Source organism: Taudactylus pleione, unplaced genomic scaffold (assembly GCF_031769625.1).
Source record: "Taudactylus pleione unplaced genomic scaffold, aTauple2 ptg000707l, whole genome shotgun sequence".
Taxonomy (NCBI): domain Eukaryota; kingdom Metazoa; phylum Chordata; class Amphibia; order Anura; family Myobatrachidae; genus Taudactylus; species Taudactylus pleione.
Genome location: NW_028285109.1, coordinates 2,752,611 through 2,773,860, shown reverse-complemented (window position 1 = coordinate 2,773,860; position 21,250 = coordinate 2,752,611). Strand labels below are relative to the sequence as shown.

General features: G+C 47.0%; 1 protein-coding gene across 1 annotated transcript in view; it reads right to left on the bottom strand.

The window, feature by feature from the left end:
* The window catches only part of VPS39 (VPS39 subunit of HOPS complex), a 109,894-nt gene that overhangs the window by 58,899 nt on the left and 29,745 nt on the right, over nt 1-21,250 (bottom strand). Inside the window, exons 10-13 of the mRNA XM_088456590.1 lie at nt 13,121-13,241; nt 12,888-13,017; nt 12,263-12,405; nt 6,338-6,481 (exon numbers count right to left, since the gene is read on the bottom strand). Of these exons, the coding sequence (XP_088312716.1) occupies nt 6,338-6,481; nt 12,263-12,405; nt 12,888-13,017; nt 13,121-13,241 (538 nt within the window). The remainder of the gene's footprint in view (nt 1-6,337; nt 6,482-12,262; nt 12,406-12,887; nt 13,018-13,120; nt 13,242-21,250) is intronic.

Below are 21,250 nucleotides of genomic sequence, written 5' to 3'. Positions count from 1 at the left end.
CTGACAGCGGGGGCCAGCGGCACGACCGCCGCCAGTGATAACCGTGCCGGTGCCTTTTACACAAGCACCGGCACGCAGAGGCAGGACTGCTGTGACCGCGCCTACCTAACAGCCAGCGCTGGTGTTCTATCACAACACCAGCGTGGCAACTGACAGCGGGGCTGACAGCCGCGCGCTGTTTTCAGACCCAGCAGTTATTTTCACCTCTCCTACTAGTCAGGAGAGGTGTGCTACTCACCGGGCTGCTGCGGCCAGAGCGCTGGGCAGTGAGGGGAGAGCGGGGACCCGGACACAAGCCAGTGGTAGCTGTGGCGGGCCCCGCTGAGTCTGATGACTCCTAACTGCCTAAAGCAGCCTCCCCTCCATAGGGTGACCGGACACAGGCTGCAGTAGCCGTGTGGTCCCCTCTCTGGCGGCTCCCACGATGCAGGCAGACTGTCACAGCTAACAGTCTGCCTGTCCTCTTGTGACTTTGATTCTTTTAAAATTAATATAAGGGCTGGAGACAGCCCCTGTGCACCGGCTCTACTCGGGCACATTCTAAAAACTGGGGTTGATGGGGCATAGAGGGGGAGTAGCCAGTCACACTTGTAGATTTTTAAAGTGCCAGGCTCAACTCAACCCATCGTCTATACCCCACTGTCATGAAGCTCCAGTGTCCCCTAGTGGATGAAGGAGAAAACAACGGACAACTTCCAACATGATGGAAGTGCATAGGTAGTAGTAACTGCTGGCCTGAACATAGCATGAAAACAACCAGGAAGATACCAGTCAGGTACCTGTCAGTATGATAAAAATATCAACAGCTACTGGAAACCCACCAGGCCCCCTGAGTGGAACATAGTGACTGTCACACTTCTATGTAAAGATGTGCAGTAGCCCAGAGATGTGCTTTGGTCCATAACGCCAACAGATTCTAGTAGAATTGGTTCTCAATGTTGTAACTATGCACCCACACTCCAGGAAAATTCTAAAGTGTAGAGCCAACTGATTAAAAGAGCGGATGGCTGCTAGGAGGCGGTAAGGGAGAAGAACTCTATGTATGTCAGTTTACATGAAATAGGAGCCTCTACCGAGGCATTAGTGGGTAAGCTCTCACCTGTGAGCGACCAGAAGCCCTCTGGCCGAAATGTAGAATGTCACTGACCTGTTCTATCACAAAGCAACCCGCCACATTAGGAATAGAGAGTAGCTTCAGTGGGCTAAGACCAATGCCCTACAGCACGTACTTCAGTCTGGAGATGTGCAGTAGAAAATACTGTGGAAACTAGCAGAATGTTAGTGGAGACAAGAAGGTCGTAAAACAGGACTCTATACCTTAGCCTGTTCCATTAGAGACGTGTATCTGTAGATTATACTTATACCCCAAAAACGGTCTGCTAGTTTAAGTATCCTTACATAAATATTTACAATGTGTATTATGCCCACCAATCTAATATAACCCAGGTCTGTCCCTGCCTAAATCGGTAGGTGGCCCTAGGCCTTCAAGATATGAATTGTACCTAAGGGCCCTTTAGACTCATTCTATTGAGATATGCGACAATAATATGGAGTACCGGAATCGATACTGAGAAGGGTACCTGTACTTAGACATAGAACTCGTTAGTTATCCCAAGCAAAGAAGGGAGATAGCAGCAGTGATAACCCCAGTAGGGTTAAACAGAAAACAGGTTTTTGTTTCCCAATTATTAGGAAATATACATACAAGGAATGGGCGTCTTACAAGTTTGCTACCAAGTTCATCACTGTAATGATAATAGGTCCCCCGAAACGGGGAGCCATAGATATAGACTAACATGAACCGAGCTATATAAGTATATATCCTTATATACATGTGACATGTCTAGGGTCCATACTAGAAGCAATGCCTTAGGGAATTGTGACTATCACTATGTAAGCTGCAGCACATGACTTTAGATTATAGAGCCACCATATAATATGTATGGATATAGCCTACAGCTTCTGGTAATCCCAGGCGGCTTCCCATGCGTGGTATTATAGGTAACCTAATGCTTGTGGAAGTATAGGCCTCCTACACATATACATGTATATACACGCAACCCAATCCCCCGGGAGAGATCGTGTTAAGCGGAGTTATTGTACCATCTACCGCATCAGGAGTCCAGCCTCCAATTGCAGCCTTCTATCAATATGCTAGGTATCAGACATAAAAATGATAAGAACAGATCCTACCCCTGCTCTTATGGTAAGGATAAGAAGCGATATTAACATATGCATACGCATACCTACATACAAATTTAGTAGGTGACGATAATATTGTAAAATTAGAACATGAGCAAAAATTAAAGCCATGGAAGGAACTGAGCCCAAGGACAAAATTCACTCCAGCATGTATATGTTCTACTGCAGGGCTAGTATAAAATACAATATACATATTATATATATATATATATATATATATATATATATACATATACACACACACACACATATACATACCATACATGTGGCTTACCCCCACGCAGGGGGACTGCTCATGTACCGCGTGTGGCCGTCACTCTGCTACTGCGCAGGGGCAGGATATGTTAGCTGCGTGCTGTCCCAGACTGGTTTCGATCCTGGGACCCTTCTGTTACAGGTGTACTCGCCTTAGCAGGTGAGCCATTTTAGCGCCAGATTAACCCATTTTTCGAAGTGGGAATCAAAAAGACTACCTCAGTATTGTGAGGCAGTAATGCCACGTTACTAACCTCTTCCTGTATGTGCTGCCGAAGGGAACACATGAGAAATAAATAGATGCACATATGCATACCTTCTAAGGTAAGCACAGAAAGCTGGTGAAAGGTTTTAAGACCAGCCTATAATGTAGTATATGTGCTGCCACATATATGCATGGGAAGATACTGCCCTCTTTAAGGCGAGCCCATGTGAGGCATAAGCCTGGGGATGGGACGCCAAAATGTGCTAACCCTGGGTGAAGGGTATGCTATAACCATAAGTTCTGGCAGCAGCACCAGAACAGTAGAGCTAGTACACCATGAGGCTATGATACTTCACAGGCTAAGATACCAAGCCATTAGATTAAGCTAGGCGCCCTTTGTTATAGAACGAAGGGAAGCCTGCCAAGCGGCGCTGCATTGGCGGGACTGTCTCGTCAACCCCTCGCTTCTAGCTGTGATGCATCGACTGAACTGGCCTCTTTCAGAACCGCCTAACGTGGTGTTATGGTGCAAAAGGGAATTGGGCTAGTTCCCATACAGCTAGCAACCAGCTATCCACTGTAGCTAGCACTAAACTCCTGTCATACAAGGACAGGGCGTCCCTGCGCTGAAGCACACCCAGTGTGGTAGGCGTAAGAGACCCACGCTAAAGCACTCCCTGCTGCAGGTAGTGCACTGAGCTATCATGCTTGTGTGCAGTAGTAACTACAGTCATTAAAAGGGAAACAGGGGGCGCTGTTTGTTCATGAATACCGCGCTGTGCGTGTGCAAACTGCTACACTCCAGTCAGCACAGCGCTGCTAGCCTGTCCTGCTGTGACAGGAGTGTGATGGTCATACAGCACTGCATCTGGGAGCCGCATTGTGCTGGTATAACGTAAGGCTATTAGCCCTATGTTATAGCTAACAGGGAAGCCTGCTCAGCCCAGCCAGGAGCTGCGGGACGTGGCATCTCCTCCTGAGATTTAGATGAGGAGCGTTGCTAATTTTTAAGACCAGCCTAAGCAAAGACAGTGCTGCCTGCACCGGGAGAACACACAAACTCCACACAGCAAAAGCCGTGGAGAGATCCGAGCCCTGCGCTGATACTTATTTGTAGCTAGCACTATACTCCTACCTCTACTTTTGTGCTAGCAGCACTCCCAGCGTGGGAGAAGGAAGGAGTCGCGTAGGATACCCACGCTAATTAACCCTGTTGCAGGAGTTAGGAGGCAGCCGCGCTCATTCAGGCGCTGGTCTGCACTGCACTGCATCTTTAACCAGCGGCAGACAGTGGTACAGATGGCGCAGCTATTATGCATGACGCGCTCTTCCCTAAAATCCCGGCTATCAGTGTGTGCGCGCGCGCGTGCACTGTGAAGCTCGCCTCTGCCCACTTACTAGGAAAAAGTGGGCTGGTAGTAATGTAGGGAAGACAACCTTCCTCCCGGCCGCCATTTTAATAATGGGGGGGCTGCTGCTGCCTGCTCTAGACGCGGCAGGATGCCCTCCCAGGTACCTCTGAGGTCCCTTCACGGGGGGACTGATGCAGAGTATGTCTGCGCAGCAGCGCTAACGGACCGGCAGACCGCGCTGCTCTCAGATGAGGGATTAGAGCACGAGCCCGACTCCATCCCCTCGTTAATAGGAGAGGGATGGCTAGGAATAAGCCAGAGACCCGGACGCTGACTGTCGAGTGCAGTGGCAGGTCTAGTCAGCAGCTCCGACACTACCACTTTCACTGGCAGGGGGAAGGAGCCGTGTGTGACAGCCATGCAGTGTGCGCTGTCCCTGAGCCCAGCGTTTTGGCCCACCACTCCAGCTAGTCAGGAGTAGTGGGATATACTTACGGACTGCTGCGGCCGGGTTGCTGGGCTGGGAGGCAAATGAGGAAACCCGGACACGAATCGGTTTCAGTTGCGGCGGGTCCTCATGGAGTCCGATGACTCTGTTTAAAGTCCCCCCTCAGGGTCACCGGACACAGACTGCAGTAGCCGTGTGGTGCCCTCCCGGCGGCTCCCACGTAGCAGGCAGACTGCCACAGTAAGCAGCCTGCCTGTCCTCAGTGCTTGTAATAAAAGCTTAAAATATAATTATATGAGAAAGGCTGAAGACAGCCTGATGTGCGACCGGCTCTCTCGGGCACATTCTAAAAACTGGGGCTGATGGGGCATAGAGGGGGAGGAGCCAGTCACACTTCTAAATTATTTAAAGTGCCAGGCTCTACTCTACCACCGTCTATACCCCACTGTCTTGAACTCCAGTGTCCCCTAGTGGATGAAGGAGAAATACTATTTTCTCTTGCAAGCTATGTGGGACACATTCTTACGGATGTCCCAAAGCTGCATCCATTGGGTGGGGTGGGGGGGTATATTCACAGAGCTGTTGAATGCAACACCTTCCATCCAAACTGGCATCTACAGTCACAAGATTATTTGATCTTTAATATTCGGTAAAAGTGTGGATTGAGCTGCTCAACAGAAGCACATTGCCGCACAGCCTGAAATGTGCTTACTCATATGGTAAAATGGGTGAGGGTCAGACATTCATACCACAATGTAAGCATGGCAAATCAAAGCCATGATCCATCTAGCAATTGTCTGTTTGGACACATACCTACTCCTAGTATAAGAAACAGAGATCATCCAATATTGTGATATCAACAGTACTGGCAACATATTTAGGGTCATTCCATGCAAAACCATCACAAAAAAAAGTAATTTTTCAACCCATCTCAGATTTCCAATGAAATTTGGTAGGATGATAGACAACATAAGTTTTCATATGTAAAAATTTAGCCCTCAGTGATACATGGTGTTCATGCAACAGGGTTGCAAACAAGACAAAAAATTTAAAATGTATGCTTTTTTTGTACAAATTTATGTACAAAGAACAGCCTCATACTCTTTTAGCATTGGAATCAACCAAAAGAAAAATAATTTTCCTAGTGAGAAGCTGTTTCAAGTGGTTAAAAAAATGATTGCTGTAATGTCTTCAACACTAACTGTACAGCTGCGTACATATTGGATGATATATTGTTCCGATGCGGATCGGAATTTTAGATTAGCCACATCGCTCAGTATGTACGGGCTCCCATGCGTCATTCGTCGCATCTTCTAATCTGCTGTGTATGCACAGCAGGTCAGAATATCCGGCAGCTGACGACATGCCACTGGATGCAGCGGGGGAACGATATGTAGGGTGGTCGCACACCTGATCGTGCAGGGAATACGGACTGCCTAATATATTGTGCTGTCCCTAGTGAAACACAGAACCAAGTGCAAAAAAAAAAAAAACAACAAAAACACAATACAAAACCACATCTATGCAAATCTCACCCCAGCTACAGCACCCACTGGTATCCCCAGCTGTGGCTGAGGGATAACAGTAAAATAATTTAAAGTGCAGAGCAAAATAAGACCTGCATTAAAAATAGCTGAATAGAGAAAATAAAAAAATAAATAAAAAAAACAGTATAAGGAGAAGAAAAGAGCATTATTGAAAAACTGAGCATTTATGTGAGCTAATAATCATGTGGACAAGCACTGCTGCTTCATTTAAGGAAACTGCAGGTTTCATCAAATTATAGGGCACATGCTTTGTGGAAAGATATGGAAAAAAATGTTCACAGTCTGGAACAAATGAAGAGTACAGAGGGGTCAGTGTAGTGTGACTTACGTGCAGAAAACACTTAAGCAGAGTGGTGTCTATAATCTGAAGAAGTTTCTTCTTGGACTTAATAGTCGGAGTCCCTTCCATTAGGGGGGAGGTGGTGGAGTGGTAATCAGTGTCATTCAGCTTCTTTACCAAGTGACTTCTTTTCTGTCAGTTCATCAAGAGTAAGAATATCACACAAATTATACCAAATAAATTAAAGGAAAATGGACAACATTATTAATCATCAAATCTCTATTTGTATCTTGCAATTTGAATAACAATTAGTGATATGTGAGCTATGTACAAACATTTTAAAACTAGCCTGTATTTATGAATATGGGATCTTTGTACAGTACTTACGTTAAACTATTTTCTCCTAGCCGGGTTGTCCCCCAAGTCGCTACTGGATTACCTTTGGCTAGACAGTGTGGTGACAAAGAGCTTGGGCACTTGAAACTGACCCCAAAAAGCAACCTCCCATCCCTCCTTCTATAGCCCATTAGTTGTGTCTAATAAAGCCCCAAAGTTCAGGTCTAGAGTGCAGAGTAAAACCAATGAGGATTGTAAAAAAAAAAACTGTAACAAAGCGTAAAAGGAGGGAGTCCAGATAATAGAATGGGCGGCGATAATGAGAGTTATGGTAAAACACCTTTGTTAACTCTCTTTCTTCGAAGTCCATAGGGTCCACAGAGATACCTTGGGGTGTAGGTGGTAGTTAGGACTGGACACGAAAACAGTTAAAGCTTTCAGCTCCCAGGATGTTCTGGGCCTCTCCCCTATACCCCACCTATGGAACCTGAGGCAAATCAGTTTGATAGCAAGCCCTAGAACTAACAACAAGGTGCGCTGATATCCAGGAAATAACCCCTTGAATAAATAGAGCAGCTCACACATGAAGGTTCTGCACCTTCTATACAAGACAATAGAAAAAAATGGTGTGGAGCGCTAGTTTGATCAAGTGACCACACTAGTTAATGCAAAACAATTTATTGCAAAAATTATAACAATAAATACATAACATTCAAGTCTCTACAGAGACATGGTTCTGGACCCATACCACTTCTCTTACCCAAGCATCCACGGTGGTTTGACACCAGCACTGGGCAAACTGAAGAAGTCGGCCTCCTACTCTGGAGTCCCCCAGGGGGAGGCCTGTCCTGTCAAACTGAGGGCTTGTCCTCAGATTTTGAAGCAGGGCGTCTGGTGGTCCAGGCCTGCTTGGTCCTGGGCTTGGCGGCCCTAGCGGAACCCGACTGCCTAGGAAAGGACTGACCTTTAGGACGAAAGAACCTAAAAGATGTAGTCTGAGGCATTGTAGTAGTAGTCGCTGAAGGCAGAAATGCAGTTTTTGATGCCGCCAATGTGGTTACAATCTTGTCAAGGTCTGGGCCAAACAAGATCTCCCCGTTGTAGGGCAATACTTTAAGTCCTTCTTAGAATCCGCTTCGGCCTTCACTGAGCGTAGCCACAGGGTAGGGCAGGCAGACACCGCTGTGGCTGAGACTCTAGAGGCTAGGAGACTAGCATCCAATGTTGCTTCTCCAATATAGGCAGCTGCATCTCGTATGTGAGCTATGAAAGACATCTGGTACCTAGATGCGTCTGAGGGAAAAAAAGAGTCTTCAAGTGCGTCAGCCCAGCTCTCTATAGCTTTAGCCACCCATGCAATAGCCATGGTCAGATGAGCAACAGCCCCTGAAAGAGAGTACATCGATTTAAGGAAAGTTTCAACCTTTATATGCGTAGGGTCCTTCAGAGAGGATACTGGAGGAATAGGCAATGTAGCGCTCTTAATTAATCGCGTAACATGGGAATCCACTGCAGGGGGGAGTCTCCCATTTTGAAGAATGAGCCGCAGGAAATGGATAACAAAAGGTCAGATGTTTTTGGGGCTGAAACTGCCTACCAGGCGTCTGCCAGGCTGCTGCCATGTGTTCAGCTAGTTGATCAGATAGAGGGAATTCTGCTGAAGCCACTTTCTGTCATTTAAACAGTGGGTGCTTTGATTTAGGGACTGGTTCGTCATCTTCTATTAGTAAGATGGATCTAACAGCTCGCACCAAAGCAGGAATATTCATTTTTGACTGACTCTCTTCCTCCCCCGGAGGGGAGTCAATGTTCGCGAGATCAGCATCTTCTGCCTCCTCAGATGACACCTCAGAATCTGAGAGAGCTGCGTGGACTGTGAGGATATTACAGGACACCAAGAAGTTTTACTGGGTAGGGGCATCTCACCTTGCACAGTTTGAAAGGTTGTAGGAGGTAGCCACCAGACTCTGTACTGAGCTAGAGAGTACGTCTACCCATGGAGGGGGAACAGGAGGTACCTGTATAGCCTGAACCTGTTGTGGCAACCCCAGAGGGGGGATTACAGCCTGTTGTGGCAACCCCATAGGCGGAATTACAGCCGGGACCACTGGGCGGTTCCAAATAGTAACCAGCACATGAGAAAAGGAAGCCCAGGGGGTCTGATTGAGCTGGTGGAGTACAACACCTAGCACATAACCCATCATGTATCAAATCCTCCTCACTTAAGCCTGCAGCACATAATTTGCATGATAGTAGTATGGGTGCAGCTGCTTGCTACTCTTGCCCTTGCTAGACATAGATGCAGAGTAATATAGCACACAATATGGTATAATGCAACCACCAGGTATGTAGAATACAAATAGGAATGCAATATACTGATCCTGTCTTATGCTAGGGCAAGCTGCAGGAGCACACATCACAATATGGCACAGTACAGTAACCAACTGTATGTGATGTCAAAACTGGATTATTGGCTGAGACAAGATCAGTTTAAAATTGAATCGCAGCGACACCATCTTGCGACTGGCCGCAAGACGCCATTTTGCGAAATGGCCACCTAAGCGCCATTTTAGATAAACTCACACTTTAGTACATGTGGTGATAATACTATTAGCATCATGCCCATGCATCTGTGCCCATCGCCATAGGTTACGGCGATTCACCAAAAGCCCATTTCATTACTTTACGTATTATAAAGGATATATATTTCAGAAATGACTTTACAGTATGCCAAAATTGCATTAGCTGAATAGAGCAAGTGGCCAAGTGACAACTAGCTTGTGTAGATAAGCTTCCTGGACAGTGTCTGCTCTCACTACAGGTGGTCCGGCTAGAATACACACCTTACATTAGCAGGCTTCCTGCAATGACATGATTTCAAAGACTAGAGTGTCGTCTTAGGTCTGTCTCTTGTAGCTGGGCTATTTGCATTTCACACAAGAGACTGGGAGAATAAAGAGATTTTCTTTTGAAGCCTGGGACAGGTGGGGGGGGGACTGCTGACAGAGTGGGCATGTGGAACTATCTGGCTCAGCATGTTACACTGCTAAGATGTTCACTTAGTGAGAGTTAAGTGTACCCTTCCTCATACACACATTAATACGTCTTTATATCAAACCCCGAATACTCACACATTATATATTCACAGATAAGGTTTAATAAGCTTTAAAGTATATGATTTCATTTGGTTCAGTTAGTTTAAATGCTGAGAAATAATGATATTTGATAACTAAGGTTCTATACATGTTAAGACAGCAGTGTTTGGTTTCGAACTGATGCGTACTCTTTCAACAGAATTCCGGTACTATCGGTGTGGAGATCGCATCATGCATTCCCAACTTATGAACCGCAGAAACTACGAGCAACAAAATGTATATTTTAGGAACAACTGTTAGGATGCAGCATGGGGAGGCGGGAGGGAAAAGACCCTCAGTTGTTAGAGGCTGGGCGAGTCTATTTGAACCAGCCTGTTAAATGCACTGTGACATATGCTTCTCCCCTGGGAACCAATGGCATAAGCAAGAAACTTCTCTATTATCCTGTCTATTCTGGGGGGGTATAAACATGTGTGCTCAAACACTGGGTCTTTAGTCTTCTTGCTGAATGCTGATTGACGGAGGTTTTCTTTCTGAAGGCCGGGATCTGGTCCAGAGGCGCTGCGTATGTATACTGTACTTGGGTCTGTATAATTCCTTTGCGCTAAATTGTACACAGATCGCAGCGTGTAACTGACTGTACTTTTACTTGAATAATACTTTGTGCTTCGGAACCACATGTTCTGAGTCTGGAGTCTCTATTTATTGTATGACTGCATACGCAACTTAGCGTCATCCTTAGAGGTTTATAGGAAGGATTTTAGAAGGTACAGGCAGGGGTATATAGAGGTTAATTTTAATATCGTTAGTGACAACCCTCACAAATACAAGAGATGTGAGGCACAGGAAAACCCTGAATACACCTGTATTATGGGCAAAGTAAGGAAAAAAAGGGAAAGATGTATGCTGACAGTATAGAGAAATATACAGACAGGTAGCGCTAGCATAAGTCACATACAATGCAGAAATACAATATAACTACAGAATGGCACTACAATCAACTATGCAGAGTCTGTGGTCAGAGACTCAACATCTGGTAGGATACAGCGCTACATAACCTGACTCCAGAGTGAGGTATGTATGGGGACCGGACCCAGCGTTTCCCTGAGAGAGCTGTGGCTGAATCTGGAGAAAATGGCCGCCGGAGACCTCTGAGGGGGCGTGGTCGGAGGAGGAGAGCAGCTCAGGGAAGCGAAACCTCAGGGGAATGGCACCCTGAGCTGAGGGCCCGCTTTAATGGGGAAAGCTGACCTCCCCATGCTGATTATTAACCACCAGGGCGGTGGATTCCCACTCCATATGTACCCTGGTGATCTAGTGGATCACTGTGGACAAAGCCTGTGTTCACTCTCAGCACCTCCGGTCTGTCCCGAGACCGGAGGTAAGACTGCCAATCCGCAGGTCAACACGAGCGGTGACCCGCGTTACCTGTCCCCTTGTGTCAGGGATTCAGACTGGGTTCGTCCACAGGGCCGACTAGCAGGGTCCCTGGGATGCCCGCCGAAATCCACAGCCACAGCTGGCGTTGCGACACCCGTAGGGGTGGCGGAACGGCAGCCCAGACGTCCTGCAGACAATCTGCTGCTGCCGGCTCAGCAGATAAAGGACTACAAATGAATGAAATCATAAAAATAAAAGCTATTTGGGCTGCCTAAGCAGCATACTGCATAATGGTGACCCGACTCCGGCCGTGCTCCTACGAAACTAAGGTGCCTCTGGCTCGGGGGCGGGGTATAGGGGGATGGGCCGATGCATCGTGGAAGCTGAAAGCTTTAGCTGCATGGTGCCCGGTCCTCAAACACCACCTACACCCCCCTCCCCCACAAGGTCTCTCTGTGGAGCCCTATGGACCCTAAAGAAGAAATGTAACAGCTGAACCGATACTTTTAATTTACATACATACAATAATCTATTTATTATAGCTTTCCCAACGCAGAAATAGGTTCTCAGGTCTAGTCCTAGCTTGAACCTCCCTAACATTGTTTCTTGAGTGGATTTAAGATACAATATTCATGAATACCAATACATATAGTGACTTACTGTTCATTATGTACATGTTATAAACATGTGTACATGTGATAAAACCTGTGAATATATTTGCTTATTAGTAATATCCAGTTCTTTATTTGTCTTCAAAGTATGGAAGTTCAGATTGCAGCATTTTTTGTTTTTAAGATAAAGCTAAGGTGCACCATCTGATACTGTGTAGGATAATGTGTGGAAGAATGTTGAATGACCATGTATATAATGCAATATCACCTGGACAAGCATATTATACAAGTAAATTAACACATTCTCAAGTTATAGGACCACAGAAAAAAAGTACATAAGGTAATTCTACAAAGTAGAATGGTGAAACAATTGCTGTAAAACATGAAGCCCAGCAAGGAAATTAATCTAATCTAGATTTGTATTTTCAGTTTCTGAAAGGAGAAACATAGAATTTAACGGAAGATAAGAGCCACTTGGCCCATCTAGTCTGCCCCTAAACTGTAACCCTACACGTGGGTTTTCTAGAGCACCTATGGACCAACCTTCTCACCTGGGTCAGGTAATCTATAAGGGCTAAATTAGCTTTTTCCAGTTCTGCTCCCGATAGCAAAGGTACTGGATTAGGGTACTGAAGTTGTTTTTTGTAGTCAGAAGGCAGCAAATCCGGGTACATCCCGATAACATGGGTAGGATCTGTAAAACGTAGATAAAATAAAATGGCATTTCCTTCTTTAAGTTTAAGCCTAAATTTAAAACATACCCTTCTTTAGGTTTAAGATTTACTTTTAATTATGACAGTTTATTAAAATTAAGTAAAATTAACATGAACATAAGAATCACCCAAGCTCCAGGTAACTTTATTCTACCCCCCTACTTCCACTCCCAGCCAGACCAGGATTACAGTGTCCAGAAAGCAAACTGACACATTGTTTGCAATAAAGAAATGTGTCCATAGAACACTACACAAATTACTGCAAAGTGATGGGCAGCAGGAATAGAATTTGGATGCAATGGCGACATCACTTGTAGGATTCCTGCACCTACTCACAGCCGCCACTGTATGTTACCCTAGAGAGCTTGTCCTGGTCTAAGCAATTCCACTCAAGTAGTGATACAGTTATGCCAAGATTCTCCCTTTCCCAGCAGTCAGCATGGTGAGGTGGATGCCATCTTACCGGTGCCGAGCTTGGCAAACACATGCATGGACTCATCAAATCTTTTTTGGCAAAACAGGTTGAAGGCGTACAAGTTCTGAATATGGTTGATCTGCTGTCGCTTCTCACCATCTGCATCATCTTTCATCTTCTGTGACATAAAATTCATTACAAAACATTAAACATATTACATAAAACAAAACAAAAAAATAATTTATTTAAGAAGTTGGGAGGAGCCGGTCCCCATTACTCACTGCCAGCTGCAACGCAAGTTCAAACTGCTTGTCCTGGAGTAGTTGCTGTATCTGAGTTGCAATGGAAACCGGAACCAACCTCCACACAAAATGATTACTGGCTACATACACAATATTCGGCCTGAGAGACAGGAAGGAGATATATTGGAAATCAACATATTTTGTATATTTTATACCATTTTAAACACAGCCATAAACTCATTAAGTTGCAATTGCTACATCCATGATGGAGTAATAACTGACAGCTGGGAATGCAGTGATTTCTTGTATGTAATGATACATTTATTGAGATTATAATATAGCAATACTATTGTGTACCTAATTAGAGACATATAAGCAATGACAAGACAATTTGAAAGCATAATAGGATTTTTGTTACTCCCTGGTTAAATCCGTATCCCTTAATCCATCTGGGGGACACTGAATGACCATGAGCTGTAGAGGGCGCTGTCCCAGAAGCAGGCACAAGTGGAAACTTAAAACTTGCTTGTAGGCTGCCTCTTCCCTCTCTACATCTACACACTGAACAAGAACATCACTCAAACAAGAGAGAAAGTGAACACAGAGAATAAGAGACAGAGGGAACACACTCCCACAGATGGATTAAGAGAAACAGATTTAATAGGGAGTACTAAAAATCCTATTTTTATCAATTACCAAAATGCAAAGTGAATGAACAGAAGAGAAATCTAAATCTAATCAATATTTGGTGTGACCACCCTTTGCCTTCAAAACAGCATAAATTTTTCTATGTACACTTGCGGCAGGGAGGTTGTTCCAAACATCTTGGAGAACTAACCACAGATCCTTTGTGGATGTAGGCTTGCTGAAATCCTTCTGTCTCTTCATGTAATCCCAGACAGACTCGATGATGTTGAGATCAGGACTCTGTGGGGGCCATATCAACACTTCCAGGACTCCCTGTTCTTCTTTACGCTGTAGATAGTTCTTAATGACATTGGCTGTATATTTGGGGTTGTTGTCCTGCTGCAGAATAAATTTGGAGCCAATCAGACGCCTCCCTGATGGTATTGCATATGATGGATAAGTACCTGCCTGTATTTCTCAGCTTTGAGGACACCATTAATCCTGACCAAATCCCCAACTCCATTTGCTGAAATGCAGCCCCAAACTTGCAAAGAACCTCCACCATGCTTCACTGCTGCCTACAGACACTCATTATTGTACCGCTCTCCAGTCCTTCAGCACAAAAACGGCCTTCTGTTACAGCCAAATATTTTGACTCATCAGTCTAGAGCACCTGCTGCAATTTTTCTGCACACCAGTTCCTATGTTTTCGTGCATAGTTGAGTCACATGGCCTTGTTTCCACGTCGAAGGTATGGATTTTTGGCCACAATTCTTCCATGAAGAATACTTCTGGCCAGACTTCTTCGAACAGTAGATGGGTGTACCTGGGTCCCACGGGTTTCTCCCAGTTCAGAGCTGATGGAACTGTTGGACTTCTTCTGATTTCAAAGGGAAGTAAGCATGATGTGTCTTTCATCTAATGCACTAAGGCCCTCATTCAGAGCCGTACGCTCTGAGCAGAGCGCACGCTCTGAATGAGGGCCGGGCTCCATTTTCATGGAGCGTCCTCCTGGACGCTCGTATAGCTGTGGGTCACCACCCACAGGCTATACGAGCGTGCTTTGTGATGGCCGCGATGGTCGAGACCATCGCGACCATCGAATTTGCGAGCCGGAGCCTGCGGTTGAGGTTTTCAACCGCAAGCTCCGGAGTGATTTTGGCTCTATCAGAGCCAAAATCACTCCCACTGACATCACTAGTGATGTCAGTGGGCCGGCTTCTGACGGGAGGCGTTCCCGTGGGAACGCCCCCGTCAGGGAGGCACGCCCCCGGCACGCCCACCAAAGGAGGCGTGCTGTCAATCAACATTGACAGCACGCCCCCTTTGATCGGACACAACGAGCGAAGGACTTTCCTTCGCTCGTCGCGTCTGGCGCATGCGCACGACGGAGCTCCCTCCGTCGTGCGCATGCTCAGTGCATAACATCGACCCACTTGCGAGCGGACAGCCGCTCGCGAGTGGGTCTGAATCAGGCCCTAAGTTTCCTTGGCCGACCACTATGTCTGCTGTCCCGTTTCTTTATGCTTCTTCAAAAGAGCTTGCACAGCACATCTTGAAACCCCAGTCGGCTTTGAAATGTTTTCCTAGGAGAGACCTTCCTGATGCAGTATAACTACCTTGTGTCTTGTTGCTGTGCTCAGTCTTGCCATGGTGTATGACCTGTGACATGAAACGGTCTTCCACAACCTCACCTTTGTAGTTGCGTTTTGCCATTCCTCCCCCAATTTTAAGCCTTCTACACAGCTGTATCTGTTTCAGTTAATGACAATGTTTCAACCTACATATGAATATGATGATCATTAACACCTGTTTGGTAATCATATACCTGACTAGAATTCTACAATATCCCTGACATTGTGCAAGTGTACCTAGAAGAGTTGATGCTGTTTTGGAGGCAAAGGGTGGTCACACCAAATATTGATTTGATTTTGATTTCTCTCCTGTTCATTCACTTTATATTTTATCAATTAACAAAATGCAAACTATTAACACTTTTAAAAAGTTATTTTTGAAAGCACTCTCACACTGCAGCATTTCTTCCACACCTGCCTAAAACCTTTGCACAGTAGTATATGTGTGTGTGTATATGTGTGTGTATATATATAACAAGAGATATGGTAAGAACTTACCTTTGTTATCTCTGTTTCTACGAAGTCCATAGGGTCCACAGGGTTGACCTTGGGGTATAGGTTGGGAACCAAATCCGGGCACCACGCAGTTAAAGCTTTTAGCTCCCAGGATGCACTGGGTCCACTCTCCCTATAACCCCACCCCCAAGCCAGAGGCACCTCAGTTTGTAAGTAGCCAAAGGCCGGAGGAGGAGAGAAAAAGAGAGAGAAAACTGGAACACTCAATAACCATACTCACCGAAATGGGAGACGGAAAACCGGTGACCAGCCACACAGCCCATATGAAGCCAGGTGCGTCAGGGCGGGCGCCCTGTGGACCCTATGGACTTCGTAGAAACAGAGATAACAAAGGTAAGTTCTTACCATATCTCTTGTTTTCTACTTCAGGGTCCATAGGGGGTCCACAGGGTTGACCTTGGGGATGTCCCAAAGCAGTTCAACCAAGGGTGGGGACGCTCCTGTGCTGAGAGGAGAATCCGTCGCCAAAAAGGAAGCATCCTGAGAGGCAAAGGAAACCAATGCCTAGAACCTTAAAAAGGTGTGGACAGAAGACCACGTGGCCACCTAGTAAGGCAAAACAGCCGAGGCGCCACAGCGAGCCGCACACGAGGGTCACATGGCCCGAGAAAAAACAAGCATCAACAACAGGAAGACCTACCCATGGGTAGGCCCCTGAGGAAGACCTACGAGGCCATCCAAGCCAACATTTGGTTATAGGCCGGCCATCCTTTCCTGTGAAAACCAGAAATCTCAGACCACCAATAAGGAGTCCGATTTCCGTAAGGAACCTGAACGGATCACATAAATCCAAAGAGGCCAGACCACAGTCAATGAGGCCACACCAGCCGAGAGGACTGGGGACAGAATGGCCGTACCATAAGTTCCAGAATAATATGGAACCTGAAAACCACTAAGAAGAAACACAGGGCGAGAGCAACTCCCACCCTGACATGATGCCCTCCAGAAGAGGGAGCCACATGAGAACGCTCCCAATTCAGACACTCTCCTGGTTGATATAAACACCCTGAGAGAAAGAGAGAGCCTAAGCAATAGACCATGTAATGGCTATCACAACCAGCGGTTCCATTGACTGTCCCCGGAGGTAACGAAGAACCACTACTTACTCCCAAGGAGTCCCTAGGGAGGACAAATGGAGGCATAATCAAGAAAACACTCCAAAGGATGAACTGGATACCAGAGTGAAGCAATTCCATATCTTAACCATACTGACAGTGTAGAGATCCGCACTGTCAGGAAGACCAGGCCAAGTGTGAAACCCAAGCCAGCCGGAAGGAATGCCAGAATATCTGGAAATCCTGGACACCGGAGGATTGTATCGACAGGTACAATACCATAAGATTTATGGCTGCCACAGTTTGTGGTAGGTCCCAGCAAAAGCTGATCCATGTGCTCTAATCATTCCAACGATGACAAAGCCAGGGAAGCCGTAAGACCACTGTAAGGACACAGTCAAAGACAAACGACCCAGGTCCAAGGCAAAACCAAGGACCCTGAGACAACAGGTCCGGGCAGTGAAGCATCAGGGATGGAGTATCGATGTAGAGACTCCGAAGATCCAAGTACCCCTGACATCTGGGACAATCAGGAGCCACCAGCAGGAAAGCATCTCCGTCTCGATTGAAAACACTTCCAAAGACCTCGAGGAAGAAGGGAGACCGGAGAACACAGGTACACAAAGTGGAAGGACCACTTCACCGACAAAGAGTCGCTGAAGTTTGCTTCAGAATCCCCAGAGCTGAACTGTAACACCATAGTGTGATAAAGTCAGAAGGCCATGAGGGTCACCTCAGGGGGGCCCCCCCTGCTCACCAGGAGATGAAACCTCTCTTGGGGAAGAGACTAGTCCCCGGGATGCACGTCGTGACGGCTGAGGACTCCCGCTTCCCAATGGAGAGCTCCTGAAATGAACGCTGCCGAGATGGTCGGGAGGAGACCCTCGGACTATGTCCGAATATGTGACATACCTGTCATTGCCACCCAACGAACAGTGTTGCTAAAAAGGAAGCCACTGTCCTGACCCTGTCGGACTGAACCTTTTCAGGTTCACCGGGAAACAAGAGTTATGCCAGAGTAAGTTAATTGACAGGGTGGAATCGACAGACGTCCAACTGCACTGAAAAGGATTCGATCCAGACACTGTCCCTAGCAAAGAAAACCCTGGACGAGATGGCCATAGCCACCCGGACAGGGACCGACTTGCCTCCGGAGAGAGCATCATCGTTTGAACAGTTATCCGACAGAAAAAACTCATTCCATCTGGAGATGAGCCAATTATGGAAAGGCCTGGAATGGAACTGAGCCCATTCCACCATGCATCCCAGAGTGTAAAGACATCTGTCGACTGCGCAGACAACCATGTACTCCTAATGGAAGAGAGGAGATTCCGTCTTACGCCAGAAGAATTCTCAGATTCTGAGAATCCAGCAGGGATCCTAGATGAAGAATACCCAGAGAGGGATGCAGGGAGGACTTTTTCCCCGTTGATTAAACGTCTGCACCCTGAAGAAGCCACAGTCATCCTGACCTGGCCGTAAAGTACCCCGGTGATCCCGCTAAGAGCAGGAGGCCGTCCAGGTACAGGAGCATTGGGATATACTGAACAGAAGAACTGTCAGAAAATCCAAAACGCTGGTAAACCCCTGTGGGGCTGAGGACAGTCCCAACAGGCAGAGCCCGAAAAATTGTAAGTGTTGCTGTGATACAGCAAACCTCAGCCCATGCTGAGGAAAGATCTCTGTAAGTACCCGTAGGCACGCGTCCTGTATATCCAGTGATACCCTAAAGTCCCCAGGTTCCAAACATCGTATGATGGAGCATAGGGATTTCCTCCTGAGCCCAGGTAGCTTTAGGAACTGGTTCAGGAATTGAGACAGAGAATAGGCCAAAGAGGACCATTCAGCCACCGCACCAGAAAGAAAACAGAACAACCAGTCCCTCACTGAGATAGTGGGGATGGCCTAATGAGCTCCGCTTACCGCAACAACTGCATAGCTTTCTGGATCTGTAAGGCCCTTGTAAAGAGGGCGTACCCTCCTACCCACGTAGCCGCGGCAACTTGACACCAATACCGGGCGAACTGAGAAAATCGGTATCTCCCAGTTGTAGGCCTGTCCCGTCAGACTGAAGAGATATCCGTAGGTTCAGAAGCAGGATCGGCTGGCAGTCCAGGCCTGCTCGGTACTGGATATATCGGCCGACAGTCTACGAAGAAACAGACCTTTAGGCTGACCCAGAGGACAAAAAAGACTTAACAGACTTAGTCTGAGGCCTTGTAGTGGGCATAGCTGAAAGCGGTAAACTTGTCGTTAGTAATACTGCCAATGTTACTACAATCTTGTCAAGGTCAGGACCAAACAATATCAACCCTAAAGATGGTATCTGCACCTCTGCATTCCCAGAGCGCAGCCATAGGGTATTACGGAGGATACAGTCGCAGCCGGAACTCTGAAAGTTAGGAGACTGGTATCCAATATAGGCATTTCCACCTATGACAACAGCATATATTACGTGAGCGACCAAATACATTTGAACCCCCGACGTGTTGGAGGGGAAAAAACGTTACAAATGCATCAACCCAATATGCAATAGTATTAACCAACCATGCTATAGCCATGGTAGGATGGGTAACAACTCCTGAAAGCAAGTATACTGATTTCAGGCAGAGTTACCACCTACGGATCCGAAGAATCCGACCACGCAGGAATGGGAGGCGTAGTAACGTCTGTAATCAGACGAGTAACACGCCCATCCCCCCCAGGAGGGGCTCGTGATGACCCTCAGGGAATTTGGGACAGGAGGCCAAACACTGTTGTAACACCTCCTATCTGGCAACAGCCAGAGTCCCGCTATGCGATCCACCCGCTAGTCAGCAACAGGTAACCCGAAGGCACGCAATACTGAGGGTGTATGATACAGGTGCAGGTCAACATTCACTCTAACCAGAATGGACCTGCTACCAGCCCTAAAGCAGGGATAATAATACCTGAAATAGGCTTCCCCCCGTGTAAGAGGGAAAGAGCCCCGAACAGTACCCAGTTCACGGCAGAGCCAACTGGGAAGTAACCACAGGGCGTCAACCACGCCAATTAGCGTTTCGTAGAAAACGACATCCACCCAGGGTGGCTGTTGTGGTAATCCCTGCAAGGGGAATGACAGACTATTGTGGCACCAGGGGGAATTCATATACTGCGAAAAACCCCTGCAGGGAGCAGTAGTCTGTGTCACAGGGAAAGAGTGCAAGAAGCTGCGAGATACCCCTGAGATGAAAAGGGCAGTATGGTGAAGTAACCCCAAGTGAGGTACAACAATGGGGCCCGCCCGGCGATCCGCAATTGAGAGGATCCCGAGAAAACAAACCGCCCAAGGGGGTCGTGAAAGAGGCCGGCACCAGATGACGCCACATACAGAACCCTTTATGAGTCAAATCCTCGGCACTAACACCTGCAGCACATGACTTGCAGGATAGTAAAAATGGGTGCAGTATAACGCTCTATCTCCTGGTCAGACATATCTGACCAATCTTGGCGGAAATATTAAGCAGCACTATACTGGTCCTGACTGATGCCAAAAATTTAGCTGCAGGGACCCATTTTCAGCGTATGCAACACACAGTTCCATCTAAAATATGGCAACGTGCAGCACGCAACAGTATGTGACAAACCACACAAATATTAACAAGTATATAAATGTGAGGTCTCAGAACCACCCTAAGTACAGCTGTATTAGGGCAGATAAAGAAAAGGGATAGATATACACTGACAGGTGAGAGAATAAAGTACAGTCAGCACTAGCATAAGTCACATACAATGCAGATATATACATATATACATAAACATGTCATATAATATACTGCACTATTACACTGCATTCAACTGCCCAGATTCAGTGTCTGGGAAGGCTACAGCGCTGTGTACACTGACCTGATGGTGAGGTACGCAGGGGGACTGGACCAACTGCCATCCTGAGAGATTTCTGCTGCACCACAGAGATAAAATGGCCGCTGGAGACCTCAGAGGAAGCGTGGCCCGCGGAGGAAGCAGCTCAGCGACGCCAGACTATGGATACTGAAAGGCGCGCTGAGCTGAGGGGAGGAGCCGCTGTAACAGGGAAGGCTGCCTCCCCTGGCCGGCTATTAACCCCCGGGACGCCGGCTCCCTGCACCGATCGTTAAGTCCCTGGTGGTCTAGTGGACACACGGGGTATGGGGGGCCCGCCGCCACTGCCGGCGCCTCCGGTCTGTCCCCTGAGACCGGAGGCACAGGACTGCATTTGAAATGCACGGATCACCGCAAGCGGTGATCCGCGACCTTACCTGCTCCCCGTGGATCCGGCAGCAGTCCTGGGCGCCCGCAGAGTCCGGCTAGTACAGACTCTGGGGTCCCGCTGAGAT